The sequence below is a fragment of the Plasmodium vivax genome, chromosome 7 (assembly GCF_000002415.2).
Source record: "Plasmodium vivax chromosome 7, whole genome shotgun sequence".
NCBI lineage: Eukaryota > Apicomplexa > Aconoidasida > Haemosporida > Plasmodiidae > Plasmodium > Plasmodium vivax.
Genome location: NC_009912.1, coordinates 172,666 through 188,136, shown reverse-complemented (window position 1 = coordinate 188,136; position 15,471 = coordinate 172,666). Strand labels below are relative to the sequence as shown.

The following is a 15,471-nucleotide window of genomic DNA, read 5'->3' as shown; positions in this document are numbered from 1 at the left end:
AAACACACACATGTATATTTATATGGATGTGTGGCCAGTGTGTGCTTGGCCGCTCACGTTCACCGTTCACCGCTGGCGGTTGAGCGCCTCCTATTTTTACGACCCAGTGGACGACCTACTGGAGTAAATCCTTCAACAAATCCAAGTCGAACATATCGGCACCGTCGAGGAACTCCTCACTTTTTGTAAAAATTTGAAAAATTCTTTGGAACTCATTTTGGTCCATGGTTTCTCCGTGATTTTCCAGCATCTGGAAAAAATCGCTGCAGGAGATTTTTTTCTTTTTATTGCTATCTTTGTAGTAATTTCCTATGTCTCGTATCAATTGGTCCAAATTTGTCTCCTCCTCCGTTGCGAAATTGAAGTAGGTGTAAATAAACGCGTTGATGTTGAAGTATATATTTTCGCAGTCCTTTGTGATGTCCCCCTCGGGGGTGTTGTCTGTGCCGCCTGGCTTTGCTTCGCTTTGGCTATCTTCCTCGTTTTTGCCGCCCTCGTTTTTGTCCCTTTTCTTTTGTTGACTGGAATTGAGGTCTGCGCGACTTTCGCTGAGGGGCTCTTTGTCAGAATGTGCCCGGGTATCTGCGATGGGGGAAGCGGGGCGGTGAGGAGGTATCCGCGCGTGGGGTGGACGTCACGTTTAGGCACTTTTCCGGATGCGCGTGGGACATATGTAATGCTGCGCGACATACGCTGCTGTGCCATGTGTATCGCCGTCCCAGCTGCGATCTGGCTTACCCGAGCACCCCGGAGGCCGAACAAAAAAAACGTTTTGCAGGAGGAGGTCGTCGTCCGACTTGTAATTCACCAGCGTGACACCGTCCGCCATGGAAAGCGATTCGCCGACGGGAGCGCCGCCCTCCGTCAGCAGTGGAAGCACGTACTTATAGTAAAAGTGGTACTCCTGTATTATGTTCTGAATTTCAAATTTGGATAGGAACACATTGATGGAGGCGAAAATATACTCAATGGACAAAATGTTGAGCAATTTTTTGATGTCATGTTTTTCTTTTTTTTGTTGAAATTTTTTTTTTTGAATTTCACAGTAGTAGAAGGAGTCCATAATTTGATTGTACATGTTGCTGTTCTTGCCTCCAATTTGCTCGATAAAATTTTGCAGAGTGTTACTTTGGACTTCTATATTTTTTTTCAACACGTGAGTGTTAATACGATAGTAAAATATTTTGTTGTTACTGAGTATGAACATGTTTTGATTTTTCGAAATGACATTTTGTATGGCCCCACTGGAGACAATCCCCCCGATGTACCTGAAGCAGTTTGCGTCTATCGGGGTTTGAGTAAACACGATCATTTTTTCGTTGAGGACAAAGAGGAAGATGTGGTTTTTTTCCAGTTTTTGTGTATCTGGTTTGGTTGGTTTATTATTCGCGGCATGGGTGACAGTAGCGTCTTCCCCATAACCCGTGAGGGGCAAAAACTTCTTCACGTTTTTCTCCCTAAATGGGAGGTGAACCGTTTTGACGATTTTTTTGGTCTCCAAGTCGAAGAAGCGGATTTTGGAGGCTTCATTGCAGATGCATAACACTTGTCTATCGTAGAAGCACAGATTTTGCGAAAGGCACGTTGGGGCGTAGATCTGTTCTATGGGCAAATACGAAATGGAGACATTATTTTGGAGGAAGTCGTAATGATAGAAGATGATGTACCTGTTGTCCGTTATGCCCACAATGATGTAAAGATTCTTTTTGTGAATCTCCTTGACGATGTTCAAATCGGTGAATGTGATATTATTACTGTTAACAATTCTGTAGGCAAACTTCCACTCAAAGGGATTGGCACAATTTTCATTTTTATAAATGATCATATTAGCATTTCTAGAAGACGAAATGAGGATCTTGTCATCCTCACTGAAGTACAGGTATGTTACCTGGTATTTCATATCTTTGCTCGAGAAAAACGTTTCCAAATTGTCCGTTTTGATCAGCTGAATGAACCCGCACTTGCATCCCACGCAGAGTATATCCCCTCCGTTGCTGAAAACCATAGAGACGATTTCTTTGGAGGCTAAACAAATTGTGTGCACTTTTACGTTTTTGTCAAAGTCGAAGATTTCGATCAGGCCGTTTTCGTTCCCGATGTATATGACGTTTTTTTGGCTAGTTGGGTTGGTGCATATGCAGCTGATGCAGGAGCTGTCGAAGTGGAGCAGCGTTTTGTTCCCTTCGAGGGGCTTCTTCTCCAGTGAGTTGTTAGCACCATTTGGTGTAGGACCTTCCTGTTGGAGTCCCTTTTTGGTGAAATCCCCCCTGGTGTGTTTCCCCCCTGTTTGTAGCTGCCCACCTTGCATGTCATCCCACTGGGTAGCGCTCCCCCAGTCGTTAAAACTGGAGGGGTGTATCCTCTTAATAACATTCTTCTCAGTGAATATGATGAAGGAGTTCCATGCAAAGAAGTCCTCCTCAAAATTGGAGAGCTCAAAAGATATGGATTTAATTTTCCCCACATGGATATCCTCAAACCATGCGTAACATTTGAGGTCCTTATCAAACACCTGGACGCTCCCATCGCTGAGTCCTAAAATGACATAAATTCCATAACTCTGCACAATGTTTATTGGGATGTCTTTTCTAATTTCTAGGTACTTTTGATATTCCCTCTGTTTAACAGTCTGTTTCGTTTTGCTTAAGAAAATCGAACTGTAGTCCCAGACAATGAGGTATCCATTTGTCGTGCCCGTCAACAGCATGGTGGAGTTATCCACAAAGGACGTCTCGGTGAATATAAAACGCTCATTTAGTATGTTGCTCTTGTATAGGGAAGGACTGTAATGGCTAATCGTTCTTCCCTTCTTCACAAAATTGTAAACGTATAACTTCGATTTGCTATTGGAGATGATTTCGTATTTTTTATTGAAGCGAATTTTCTCTTGGGCATCCTTCCCATATATTTTGTCTCTGCACACGATGTGGTCCTCCCCTCCGTTTGTGTCGAAAATGACGATTTCTTGGTAAAAAACGGAGTTAACGCTGCTCCTCCCGTTGTTACTACTCTGGATTGCCTCCCCCTGTGAGCTCCTTTGGCTACCCTTAGCGTAGAGCTGCCTCTCCGTCAGGGCGCATATGTACCTGTTGTCAAAGCTTATGTCCACGCATTCGTAGCCTACCTTGTCTGCTTCGATGGGGTTGTCCTGTGCATCGTTCACTCCTTCCTGGTTTTCTGCACTCGGGCTGCTCGCCTGGTGAGGACCGCCCCTCCTGTGGAATGCCTCCCCGTCGATGCTCTCCTTCGGCTCACGCTTCCCTGAGGGGTCATGCGAACTGTGGAAAAAAAACTTCTTAACCGGAACTAAGCAGTTCTGGCTTAGCCTCCACAAAATGATGAAGGAGTCCCTCCCCTTGTCGCAAGAAACGATAAATTCATTGTTACAACTTTTGATCAATTTTGAAATTTTGTTAAAATGGCCCCTAAAGAGTAGCTGCTTCTTTTCATCCACTATGACGATATTGTTATCCGAGGTGTAGACAATGAGGGGATCTCCCTCTCCCCCCGCGGCGTCTCCTCCCTGTTCTCTCTTCCTTATCACGTGCACACTGCTAAACGATTCGTTAATCCCGTAGCAGAACTTTAGCGTTATCGGTTCGTCCAACGTGTGTTCGTTCTGCATGGTTCGCCGCTTTGTTCGTTTGGGGGATCACGGAATGGGGGGTTTGATGATGACTTAAATGTTCCTTTTGTGGGCGCACACGTTGCGTAAGATTTTTTGCGTCACTTGTTTTAGGTTGTTTCTTTCTCAGATGCACCCCGTGGCAATGGGGACGCAGGCACAACTACGCTCGCCCGATTGCCACGCGGTTCGCAGGTCCATATGCGGCACTACATCACCAAAGAGAGGGCGACGGAAGGCAGAAAAGGGAAGACTCCCAAAAAAACAAAATGCGCTTTCTTTACGATTACAAATGGGTCTCTTCAGCGTCGTGCATATGTAGTAGGCCCTTCACAGAGCGCGATCATATCGAATTAAGATTGACCAGAAAGCAGGACAAATTGGCGCTGCGCGGGAGGTGCAGCAGTGCACGTATGTCTACATGTGCCTACCTACGCGCATAAGTGTACATTTGAACGCGTGTGTATGCCCTCATGAGGGATTAGGCCTCATTTTAGCCGCGAATCGAAGCGAGCAAAATGTAGTCGCTCTTAGGGGGGGAGAAGTTGGGGAAGCGTTTCTCACACATTTACAAAATGGAGAAAGGAAGAAAAAAACGGAGCATCTTTTAAGACTCTCTCTAAACTGCAATTTTTTTTTTTTTTCTTTGTCTATATATACGGAGAAAAATAAATCCACGGCAATATGCGCAATGGATGTTTTTTTTTTTTTTTTTTTCTCCATTTTGGAAGGGGCGCGATATTAACGTAGTACAAATCGAGGGGCAGGAAAATAAAAAAAATGGCTGATGAATCTTTTAAGCAGTTCGGATGGTAGACTTACATATGTCTGAATAAATTTTCTACACATGTGTGTATTTTGAATCACCCGAAGATGCAGGCCGCTGCACCGTTTCGCTGTGATTAGCTGTTAAGGGGGACTCTGCGCAAATGCGTTGCGTGCTTCTTGGCAGACGAACCTTTTGGTGACTTTTACTCTTAGGGGGAGGGGGCGAAAAAAGCGGCATCTCTTCCTTCTGTTTCACCGCAACGCTTCTCCCCCTGTGGGCTGCGCAATTTCACGATTGCTCTTTTTTGCAAAGAAAAAAGTAGGTCTCTTTTTACCCTTTAATTAGGGAGAGTTCCCCCCCCACGGGGGAGTGTTAACTTGGAAACGCCGCTCAACGCCGCCCAAGCGTGAGGAAGTTTTTTTCAAAATTGTTCTTCTAAATATAAACATATTTTAAACAAAAATTAAAAGAAAGCTAGAGGAAAGCTAAAGGAAAGCTAAAGACGTGTTGGTCATGTGCAGTAGGAGGACGCTGCTTCGACAGAGTAACAATGAGGTAACTGTGCAGAAGGAAGTAAGCAACTGACGAGGTGTACATATCGCGGGGATGACCTCACAGTGAGCACACGAATGTACACGTGGCTTTCCCATCTTTGCAGTTAACATATAATATTATGTGCAAAATGGGAGGGAGGTGGACGCATTGAATGGTTGCCCCTGTGTGCGCACCCGCGTGGTGGTTATATCAAAGGGATAAACGAAAACAAGTGGGCGACGGTCACAAGGGGCGCCCATTTGACACACGAGCGGTGGAAACATTTTACGGGTGGAGAAGCGAGAGGGGCGGGAAGAAGCAAAAGGGATGGAAATGCACACATTTGTCTGGGAGACTCACAAAAAAGGGGGTTAATTTTATGATACGTTGGAGGAATTTCCTCAGGAGTGCCCCACATACGCAGAAATACGTGGAGCTGCAAAATTACTCGGAGGAGGCGCTAATTTTTCTCCAAAAAATCTGATATTCGGTACGGCTGTCCAATGAAGGGAATAAATTCACTCTGCGTGGTAGGCGAGTTTTTACTGTTTTCTTCATGGAAGGTACCATAATGGTATTTGCTTAACAATAAATCATTTTGGTTGTAATTTAACGTGTACTTGTAGAGCTGCCAACTGATATATGAGCCAATAAAATATAAGAAAATGCCAACGAGGATAATGAATAACTCTATGTAAATTTTCCATGCATATGTTTTCTTCTGAACTGGTAATAATTTAAAGAAGTTTTTAATATACTCATATTTCTTGTGCACATTTTGAGCCGAGACATCCGGTTTTTTCTCTTCAAACACGTAGTGTAACGCAGTTGAGAAGAACTCCAAAAAGATATTGTCAACGTTAATTATCTTCCAGTAGTGCTGGGGGTCTAGCCACTTAAACCGATTTTTGCCTATACACTTAAAGAGTAGCCATATAAAGTCGCTAATCCCGCATATCATATTTACCACTGTGAAGCAGAAGTACTTAAACGTCAAGTAGGAGCAGAAGCAGTCGATCCCTATGACAGCTACCAACAGGTGGGATATAAACAGGAAGGGGCGCGGCGTCAGTAACTGCAGCCCAGCTAGGAGCACGTGTAAAATTATGCACACTCTATATTTCTTTATGCATTTTTTCACATCAAATTTGTGCTTATTTCCTAGGTCATACATTATAATAATTTTTGTTGTGAAAAAGGAGCAGTTTGGGAGGGGGACGCGACGTCGGGGGGGGCACCGTGGAATAAATGGATTGACGGGGGGGCACTGCGCGGTTGGGGGTGGTATGGCGGGCTGTGCACATGTGTATGCTTTCGTGCTGTATTATTTTGGGTTGCGCACATGTGTATGCTTGCGTGTTGTGCTATTTTGGGCCGCGCACATGTGTATGCTTGCGTGCGAGTGTGTTTTTTTTTTTTTTTCCTCTTTTTCCTGCTCAGCTGAGTTTCCCCTTTTTTTACGCTAAGACGCACGAAACGCAAAAGGGCTACTCGCAAAAGGGCATAAGTGTCTTCTTATTTTATATGATAACTACGTAGCAGATATATAAAACAAAAAGATTTGCGCGCAACTAATGGGGTTGTTCTTTCGTCGAGCGCGCGCATACTGAATGCACCTACTCAGGCACTCTTGGTGTGTAAAAAAAAAAAAAAAAAAAAAATGCGAACGGGAATTAGCATGCGTTAAAAATTCGTGCTGCCAATCTCATCATCGCAAAAGTGGACGAAAAAATGTGCGCATACGTGTATGCATACGTACACATACGCTCATAGTAACTGAAGCGGGCTAATTATCTAATTAATCAGTTCAGCCTAAAGCGAATTCAAAGAAAATTAAAACGGTTGTATGGGCATGCGTTGCGTATGCATATGCGTTACAAGATTAACGCTTTTTTTTTTTTTTTTTTTTAATGGGTAAAGTTACACAAAGCATGCGTAAAAAAAAAAAAAAAAAAAGGTGCGTTCACCTTTTTGCAAAATGCGCAAATGCGCGAATACGCAAAATTAGCGCAAATGAAATGGTATGAGAAGGCAACGAGAAAAGGGAAACTAATGAAAGATAAACAGGAATAGCGGCATTAGCAAAATTAAGGCCATTTTTCCACGCACAGGGAATGTTAATTAGCAAAATGGGGAGAAGGACATGTGTTGCGCGCGGGACATATGTAACGTGGGAGGAGTTTTTAAAAGCAGACAAAAATGGGTAAGCGGGGTTTAATAGCCCTGAGTGATCATATGGAGGGCGCTTTTTTTGCTATTCTTAAGCAAGAGGGGCACGGGACAATGGGCACTGCGCGGTAAAGGCAACACCGCAGCAGCGCAGGAAGGGGGATGGAAAAAATGAATAAACTTGCCGAAATGAAAAATTACTAACGAAAGGGGTGTTAAAAAAAGGAGATGAAAATTAATTAAAGTTTGCCAAATGAAGAGCGTGCAACTTGCATATGTTCACTCTTTGGGGTAAAATGAAAAGGGTAAAAAGGGAACGCACGTGTGTACATTACACATGGTGGCTGAATCGCATTAGAACAATTTTAATTTGAAATGACTACATTTAATGTCGTCTTGTTAAATTAAATAAATGGTTGGAGGAAATGGCAAATGTCACAATTGAATTTCGTTAATTATGGGATGAGAAGGGGTAGCCGCGTGCCTCAATTTTTGCAAACGGGTTGCTTTAATTTGTCTTTTTTGGCGACTCTAATGCTGGGAGGTTTAGCGTTGAGTGAGGGGGGGCAAAATGGGGTGAAGCAAAATGAGGTGAAGCAAAATAGGGTGAAGTAAAATAAGGTAGAATAAATGAGGTAAAATAAAATGAGGTAAAATAAAATGAGGTAAAATAAAATGAGGTAAAATAAAATGAGGTAAAAATCAGTTAAAATAAAATCAGTTAAAATATAGTAAGTTAAAAATGAGGTAAAATGAAATGAAGTCAAATCGGGGGCGCGGCGAAGCGGTGACTTTCGTCGTGTGTCTTTCTACAAAATTGGCCAAACGGACAAAATGAACAAGTACAAATGGCGTAAGTGGTGAATAGGAACGCAAGTCATTTTCTCTTAAGTGCTGGTTCGAATTAATTCATTCTATGAAAAACAGAAAATGAAAAATTTGGCAACTCTTTCCTCGGTGACACACAAAATGGTGTACGCGCGTTGCGCAAAAGACCGTGCACGTTTTTTTTTTTTTTTTATAAAGGCAGTTTTTTTTCAACCGCTCGACCTGTCAATTTGTTAGCCAGCCAGTCTGGCAAGTGGTGACTGCCACCTGTCACCCCCCACCCGTGAGGCACTTTACGCAATTCCCCCTCAACACGTTGTAAGCACAAACAGTTCCGCGCTTAAACGGGGTGCACGTCATTGAATGGCCGCGCAAACGGTTACGCATATAAACCAATGTATTATACACATATGTACAGAACAACCCGTTTACACTGATTTTTTTTTTTTTTTTTTTTTTTTTTTTTGGGAAGCGTTCTCTTAATTATTGCAAATTTCACAAGGGTGCATAATGGTGCATTATAAATTATTATTTAATTTTTTTTTTTTTTTTTTTTACAAAATTGCAATTATATGGGTAATTGCGAAAACAAGCGGGCATTTTTAACGTATTAAACTAAACAATGAATTTTTTTTTATTAGCTCTCATTTGGAACAAACATTACAGGATGTCCATATGCATATGCGCACATTGTACATATGTGCATGGTGCACATATATTGCATACGTTGCCTGTTGAAGCGGAAGGTGCAACCTTTAATGTGGTTGTCTTAAAGGTATGCGCATATACCCGTATGAATGGTAGGAAAAGTCAAAAAAAAAAAGTTCATTGAAATAATCTAATCAAAAAAAAATAAAAAATAAAATAAAAAAATAAAATAAAAAAATAAAAATGGTTTAGCGATACATTTGCGCCACGTGTATTTCTGTTAATATCCACGAAAAGGTTAACGTTCCTAGGAAAAAATAAAAAAAAATAAAAAAAAAAATAAAAAAAAAAAATAAAATAATATCAATATTGATAAAATGGCATTATGACAATATAATGGCGATGTAGCACAAAGTAAACTTCACATTGCGCAATGGCAGGAAAAGTGCACATATGCGTTTACACTTTTAGGTTTTAAGATTTGAGTTTTTCGTTTCACACAATAACAAAAAAGTTAGTTAAAAAACACATAGTACACTTCCGTTTGCACTTTTTTGCTTTAAGAGAGTCCACTGCGAAACAATATGCAAAAGATTTGCCCCCTTAGCAAATTTTTTAAATAACATGTGCATGTATGTGTACATATATGTGTACACATTTTTATCCTTTACATTTTTGGTTATAATGTGAAACTGCCTTTGTACTATGAATGCTTTAATTTTTTAACAAGTGATTTTTTTAGTTTTAAAATAAAAAGTACAACCAAACGAAACAGCACAGCAAGTTTTAGTATTTGGGAAAGTTAACACCGTAACTGCAAAGAGTTGTAAAAGAAACACAGATCGGAAAAAAAAATATTTAAAAAAAGAAATAGCACACAAAATAGGGAGAGGAAAAACCAAAGTTAGACAATTTTTCTAACGCGCGTTATGCATTAAAAATAGTACCAAATAATTAAATTAGGTAAATGAATACGCGCCCTTTTTTATTTGGCCTGCATTGCGCTGTTACTCTGCGGCTATGCCTCCCGCTCCATCTTTTATTTACGCAGTTGCTATCCTCACTATTGCCTAACTATTACCTCATTATTATCATCATCTTTTTTTTTTTTTTTTTTCCCTCTTCCAGGATGCAATAAAAAAAAAAGAAATATGCGAAGCAAGCTCTTTGTTACACTTTTTATAACTTGTCTGGTAACGCTTTCATCTGTTCAGGGTAAAGCACACGAATATGAGAGATCAGCAGAGCAACGTTTGGGGCAACGCGCGTGTGCCTTTGTAAATATGCACGCATAGGCTCACAGTTTTCTCATGCTCTCGCACGATAATGGATTATTCTGCGGTGCACAACATGCTCCTTTTTTTTTTTTTTTTTTTTTTTTTCCCCAAGTGCTAGGGAGAGAATATTTCAGCGGATTTGTGAACAAAAAGTTAAAGAATCTTTTACAATGCAACTTGGCGGCGTATTACAACCTTAGAGATAATGGGCCCGATCCGAATGTAAGCAGGAGGAGTTTGAAACGGAAAGGGGTGGACAGGGTGGAGAGAGTGGAGTGAGCGGAAAGGTGGAAAGGTGGAAAGAGCAAAAAGGGTGGAAAGAGTGACACTGAAAGAGTCTCAGCAATGTAGGCCTTTTCGCGTGAATACGGCGCTGCAATAGTATCTGCTCTAGTGCATACAGTGTGTAAAGAGTCCTCACATTTTGGAGAAACGCCCATTTAGAAAAGCGCTTATGACTTTCTCCCCAAACGAAGGGGAAATCTTCTCTGAGAGCATCTGCCAAAGGGGCATACGTTGAGTGCACTGCGCGAGATGAGCTTCGGTGGGGAGAGGCGAAGGTGCAATTTTGCCTTCTGCAGAAAATGGACAGTTGGCGGGATGTGTGCTCAGCGTGTTGATGAAATATTAGCGAAAGTGTCTGCCCTTTGTGAAAACCTTTTTCGAGCGCTCGCTTCATCACTTGCGCGCATGGCAATGTGGAGAGTGCACACCACGCATGCCACACATGTGTGAGTATCTCCTCATGCGTGCTCACCTCTGCAATAACACACGAGCGTACCTGCTTCTTTCCCCCCCGCCCCGGCGCACCAGGCCTTCCTCGACTTTGTCGGGGAGCCGGAGCAGTTTTACTGGTTCATAGAACATTACCTGTCGGTGCCATTCAGCATCCCAAGAAATTTGAAAAACAATAAGTCGCACAGCTATTGGTCATGCATCAACAGATCATGGGTATCCGAGTTCTTAAGGAAATATGAAGAGCCAGATATAAACGAATTGATGAAATTTTTGGATAAAGAGCAGAGGGTATATTTTTCCTACACCTTTCAAAATATAGAACCCGTTGCAAAGTACACATCCTTTCCGATTAAAGAATTCCACAAGTACTGCGTTTTGCCACCTCTCATAGAGACAAACATTAAGCAGAAGGACAAGGGAGGGAATCTCTCCTTTCAGTTGAACCAAGCGGAATATAAAATATACCTAAGTTCTGTGGGAACACCAACATCTGCTTTGAAAAATTTATATTTAAATATGGAAGATGGAGAGCGAAAAAATATTGTCAAAACTATCGTAGAAAATGAAAGGTCAAATAATGTGTTTGTAAATTGCCCTGTTTATGATTTAAAATTGCATTACAATAAGGAATGTGGTTCCCAACCGAATGTTTTAAAATGTCTTGATGATTATATAAAGCATTTATGTGAAAGGAGAATAGCCCATAGGGAAAAGGGTACATTCTGTGACGATTTATTGTTCCTTTTTGATGCTTTAAAAGAACCCTATGTTGAAAATTTTAAGAAATTTCTCTCCAGGGATGACGTACATTTGGTAAAGCCACAATCAGTATGGGGAATTCCTTTGTTTACTACATACAAGCCTAGAGATTTAAAGAATCCCAAGAATAACGTGCCTCTGAACGTTTTTAAAGTGTTGAACAGCAAGAATAAACTGTTTTTATCTTTCTTCGATGAAATACCCAAGAGTCCCTACTACATGGAGGAGTCTCAGCCGCTCGTCAAGCTGAGTGACTTCGCCTCCAGCATTTTTGGTTAGCACGTTTTACGCGAGTGTACGTATGGCGGTCCTTCCAGATTGCTTAAAAGGGGGGTTCTCATTTGGGAAGCAGTTATACATGAGCAATTTTATATCTATTTCTTCCACTCCGCAGACAAACTTCATAGATTCTTTTACGTTTTCAAGAAGAAGGGAAATCAAATAAGTCCCGTTTCTGGTAACCAAGAGGGGACTTGCACACGTGAATATGTGTGTCTATCTTAGATCATTTTCCTGACCTGTCACCTGTGCGATTGGAAAAATTGCCAGGAGATGGCTAAGATTTTTCTTCCGTGCGATAGCGGCTGCAGAGAGAGGAGCTTCCCTCCAGCGTTCCCTGCCTATTGCGCGTTATTTTTTCATTTATTTTTTGCTGCTTCCATGCCGGTAGAACTAGCTTTATTCGCCACTGTTACTGTTTTGCGTGTGCTTTTTATGCGACCCCCCCTTTCCTCCCCTCCTCTCAGTCAAGGAACTAAGCCACAACATCAGCGATTTTAGCTTCAAACATGACACGAGTAACAGTAAGTGCAGAGGAAAGTGAGCAGCGTGTTTCCTTTTTTTTCGCGTGATTGTCTGAGTGTAATTGTACAGGCGCTGCTTCCATTCGTGATTGCATATTATGAAATGTTTGCTTACTGGAAGAGAACCCCATGACTGATCCCCCTTTTGCTGCTCTTTTTCTCCTCCCCCTTTTACCCAGTCGAGTGCAAAAAGGTGAAGAAGAGTCTGAACCTGGAACTGGAGGTCGAAGTTGCCAAGGGGGTGGCTGCAGAGAAGATTTGCAACCTCATTGAAGGGTTCGTCCTGACCAAAGGGAAAAAGGATAAAACAATAAGAGGAGAAGTGGACGATGTACATAAAGGATTTCGTATTCAGTGCATTTTAATAGCCACTCACGTAGAGGCATTAAACATTGTAAGGCAACTTTTAAACATGGAAAGCATGCTATCGTTAACAAGGTACACCTCCTTATATTTACACAAATTTTTTAAAAGTGTAACTGCGCTGAAGGGAAGCTTTTTATATGAAAACCCAAGTGCAATAAGACATGCTCGTGCATGTGGTAGAGCCGTTTTGCATGTACCTGCAGTTCTGTACAGACGAAACATATACCTAGCGGAGACATTCTTGTCATTATATTTGGGTCTTTCTAACTTAGTTTCTTCCAATCCAAGTAGTCCCTTTTTTGAATATGCAATCATTGAATTTTTAGTTTCTTACTTTAATAAAGGTTCCGAGAAGTTCCTTCTTTACCTATTTTCTATCGTCTCGGTTCTGTACATTAACATCTACTACTATGAGCAGTTGTATTGCCACCACAGAGAGCAGTTTGAGCTTTTGAGGTCCAAGATGATCCACCCAAATATTGCTGACCGCATTTTGGAAAATATCAAAACGTTGATAAAGAACCCCAGGTACATGAAGATGCGTACCTTTTATATGAAGTTTGACAATGAGGATATGTTTGACAAGAGGAAAGGTAACTTTGGAGGGGTGGCCGGCATGGGCGCGGGCGGAAGTAGCTTCGTGTGCTTTCGGATTGGTACATAACCCCATGCGTATTATCCTACGTGTTATCCTACGTGCACACGCTCGTTTCCCCCCCCTTGCAGTTTTCGAAGTGCTGTACTCCTTCGACGAATTCCTAAGCAGCTCAGACGCTCAGCAGAAGGCGAAGATGCAGGACATTTCAGACGAGTCAGTCGATTTGGACACCACGAATGATGGAATTGGGCTGAGAAAAGAAGATGCCCTTTTCGAGTCAGAACAACAAGGTTCCATGGAGTCTATAGAAGATATAGACGAAGGTCTCGAAGGAGTCGATCCAAACCAACAGAAGAAGACAGCTGAGTATTTAAAAATGGTGCCAGATGAGGACAAAGCGAATCTGACGGATAGAAATAAGGAGTTAGAATTAGATTTATATAAATATATAGGAACTCTAAACGAGACTAGCGCAGGAGTTGGAACTGTTTCTACTCATTCCCCCGCCACTGCTGCTCGGATGGGACTTAATGCAGGCGGAGGCAGAGCTGTTAGACCTGCGGCCAAAGGCTTGCATCAAAGAATGGGACAAATGGGGAAAGACCTTAAAAGGATGAAAGGAAAGGATACTTCGAAACTTAGAAAAGGAGTCGATTTCTACGAATCCTCGACTTCTCTTAACCAAATATCTCCTGGTGAATCAGCCACTGAGGGAAAGGGCTCTAGTACGAATGTGTCCACCGAGGGGACCTCCCCGTCCGAAACGTGAGGGCGCTTCCAGGCGGAATCGCTAGGTAGGCACGTACTTCATGTGGTGTGTGCGCATTATGACTTATCAGCATAACCGCCTCGTCCAATCGAAGGCGGCATGAAAAAAAAGTGCCAAGCGTTAAGAGCAAATTATAATATTGCCGATTTGTAGGAAGCGCACACGGCCGTTTTTTAGACGTGCCTCGCCATGCGCACGGACGTGTATACACATATATTTATATACAAATGTGTGTGTATGCCCATTTGGATTTTTTTTTTTTCTTTCAGTACCCCCGCTAGCCGTTATATCTAATACCATCGGAAGTGTTAGAGTGACGTAAAAGCGCAGGGAGAAAGGAACCCACAAGGTACACGGGGAACCAGCGAAGGCGTTTTGACCCCCTTCTGAGGGATCACGCAGCACACGGAGACGAAAAGAATCGGGGGGAACATTTCACGTGCGTGGGGTCTATCGCTTTTTTTTTTTTTTTTTCCCCTGTCCTTAGAAAATGATATATATGTTTACACATATATATGTATTTTTTTTTTTTTTTTTTGTGAATATGTTCACTTGGACGATTCCTATGGAGTTGACATTAGGCTTTAATTTTGTCGTTTTTAAAATTGTACATGTAGTATTTAGTTTTTTTTTTCTCCTTTTTTTCTCTTTTTTTCTCTTTTTTTCTCTTTTTATCTGCTTGCAAGTAGATGCGTTAGTGTCCCTCTTGTCAATTTTTCGTTCGTAAAAATTGAACACGTTAATTGCATTTTAAAGTATTACATTTTATTTAGTAAAATCGGAGAGTATTTAAAAAAAAAAAAAAAAAAAAGGTAGTGTGTACACTTGGCATGAATTAACGAAACCTTTGTCTTTCCTAAGACACGCGTAGGCAGTGTGTGTACGTGTGTGCAAAATGTGTGTATGAAATATGTGTATGTAAAAGCGTCTACATGGCTGTGCTTGTACCGTATGTGTCCACAGATAGGTAAAGCACGCACGTTCATGTGCGCCTTCCTGTGCATGCAGAGGTACACGCATACGCATACGCATGCGCATGCGCAAATGTGTTTACATAATCATACCTACACAGATGCATATGTACATATATTTTTGGTGCCGATTTTTATATTTACATATATACGTACACGTAACGCCCCATATGAAGCTTGCGCGAATAGGAACACACTGAATGTGCTATAATTTGAAAAGCTGTAATTCGTTCTTTGCGAATGCACTCTAGTTGGTGCAGCCTCCCGTTTGGGGTAGTCTACAGGGGGTGATAGTGGGGCTCTCCTGCAGCACAGATGCACGTGCGGTTCTACTAAGCAGAAAAAGAGAAAAAAGCGCAAAAAATAGGTACAAACTGGTAAATGCCATTTTAGTGGGGGGGGGAAAAAAAAATCCCAAATGAACACTTAAACAGAAGCGTATGCAACTGGACTCGTTTCTTGCATGTAGAAAAGAAGGTGTGTAGGGTAATACTTACGTGCACGCGGTATGTTTAGTGAACCCCCTCTCGCATGACCCGAATCGGTACGCGGGAGTAGCCCCATCTGCGCGCTTTCCCCTCACGGTTGGCACGCACATATGTGCAGCCTATGTTTCC

The 15,471-nt window shown here is 41.9% G+C and overlaps 2 protein-coding genes across 2 annotated transcripts, besides 16 other annotated features; both read right to left on the bottom strand.

Moving 5' to 3' along the window:
- Positions 1-56: 56 nt before the first annotated feature.
- Positions 57-79: a microsatellite.
- Positions 80-115: 36 nt separating this feature from the next.
- PVX_098720 (hypothetical protein, conserved) lies at positions 116-3,625 on the bottom strand (the record flags this gene model as incomplete). Its single annotated transcript, XM_001614544.1, has 2 exons — positions 116-582; positions 739-3,625. 2 exons carry the CDS (start codon positions 3,623-3,625, stop codon positions 116-118), a joined length of 3,354 nt encoding a protein of 1,117 aa, XP_001614594.1.
- Positions 1,084-1,103: a microsatellite.
- Positions 2,179-2,283: a microsatellite.
- A 737-nt stretch (positions 3,626-4,362) lies between the features above and the next one.
- Positions 4,363-4,403: a microsatellite.
- Positions 4,404-5,319: 916 nt separating this feature from the next.
- Positions 5,320-5,345: a microsatellite.
- A 43-nt stretch (positions 5,346-5,388) lies between these two features.
- Positions 5,389-6,102, bottom strand: PVX_098715 (hypothetical protein, conserved; the record flags this gene model as incomplete). Its single annotated transcript, XM_001614543.1, has 1 exon — positions 5,389-6,102. One exon carries the CDS (start codon positions 6,100-6,102, stop codon positions 5,389-5,391), a length of 714 nt encoding a protein of 237 aa, XP_001614593.1.
- A 343-nt stretch (positions 6,103-6,445) lies between these two features.
- Positions 6,446-6,475: a microsatellite.
- A 1,336-nt stretch (positions 6,476-7,811) lies between these two features.
- Positions 7,812-7,860: a microsatellite.
- A 286-nt stretch (positions 7,861-8,146) lies between these two features.
- Positions 8,147-8,200: a microsatellite.
- Positions 8,201-10,021: 1,821 nt separating this feature from the next.
- Positions 10,022-10,104: a microsatellite.
- A 2,690-nt stretch (positions 10,105-12,794) lies between these two features.
- Positions 12,795-12,822: a microsatellite.
- A 3-nt stretch (positions 12,823-12,825) lies between these two features.
- Positions 12,826-12,882: a microsatellite.
- A 101-nt stretch (positions 12,883-12,983) lies between these two features.
- Positions 12,984-13,005: a microsatellite.
- A 34-nt stretch (positions 13,006-13,039) lies between these two features.
- Positions 13,040-13,061: a microsatellite.
- Positions 13,062-13,449: 388 nt separating this feature from the next.
- Positions 13,450-13,477: a microsatellite.
- Positions 13,478-13,612: 135 nt separating this feature from the next.
- Positions 13,613-13,632: a microsatellite.
- A 1,605-nt stretch (positions 13,633-15,237) lies between these two features.
- Positions 15,238-15,334: a microsatellite.
- Positions 15,335-15,471: the final 137 nt, after the last annotated feature.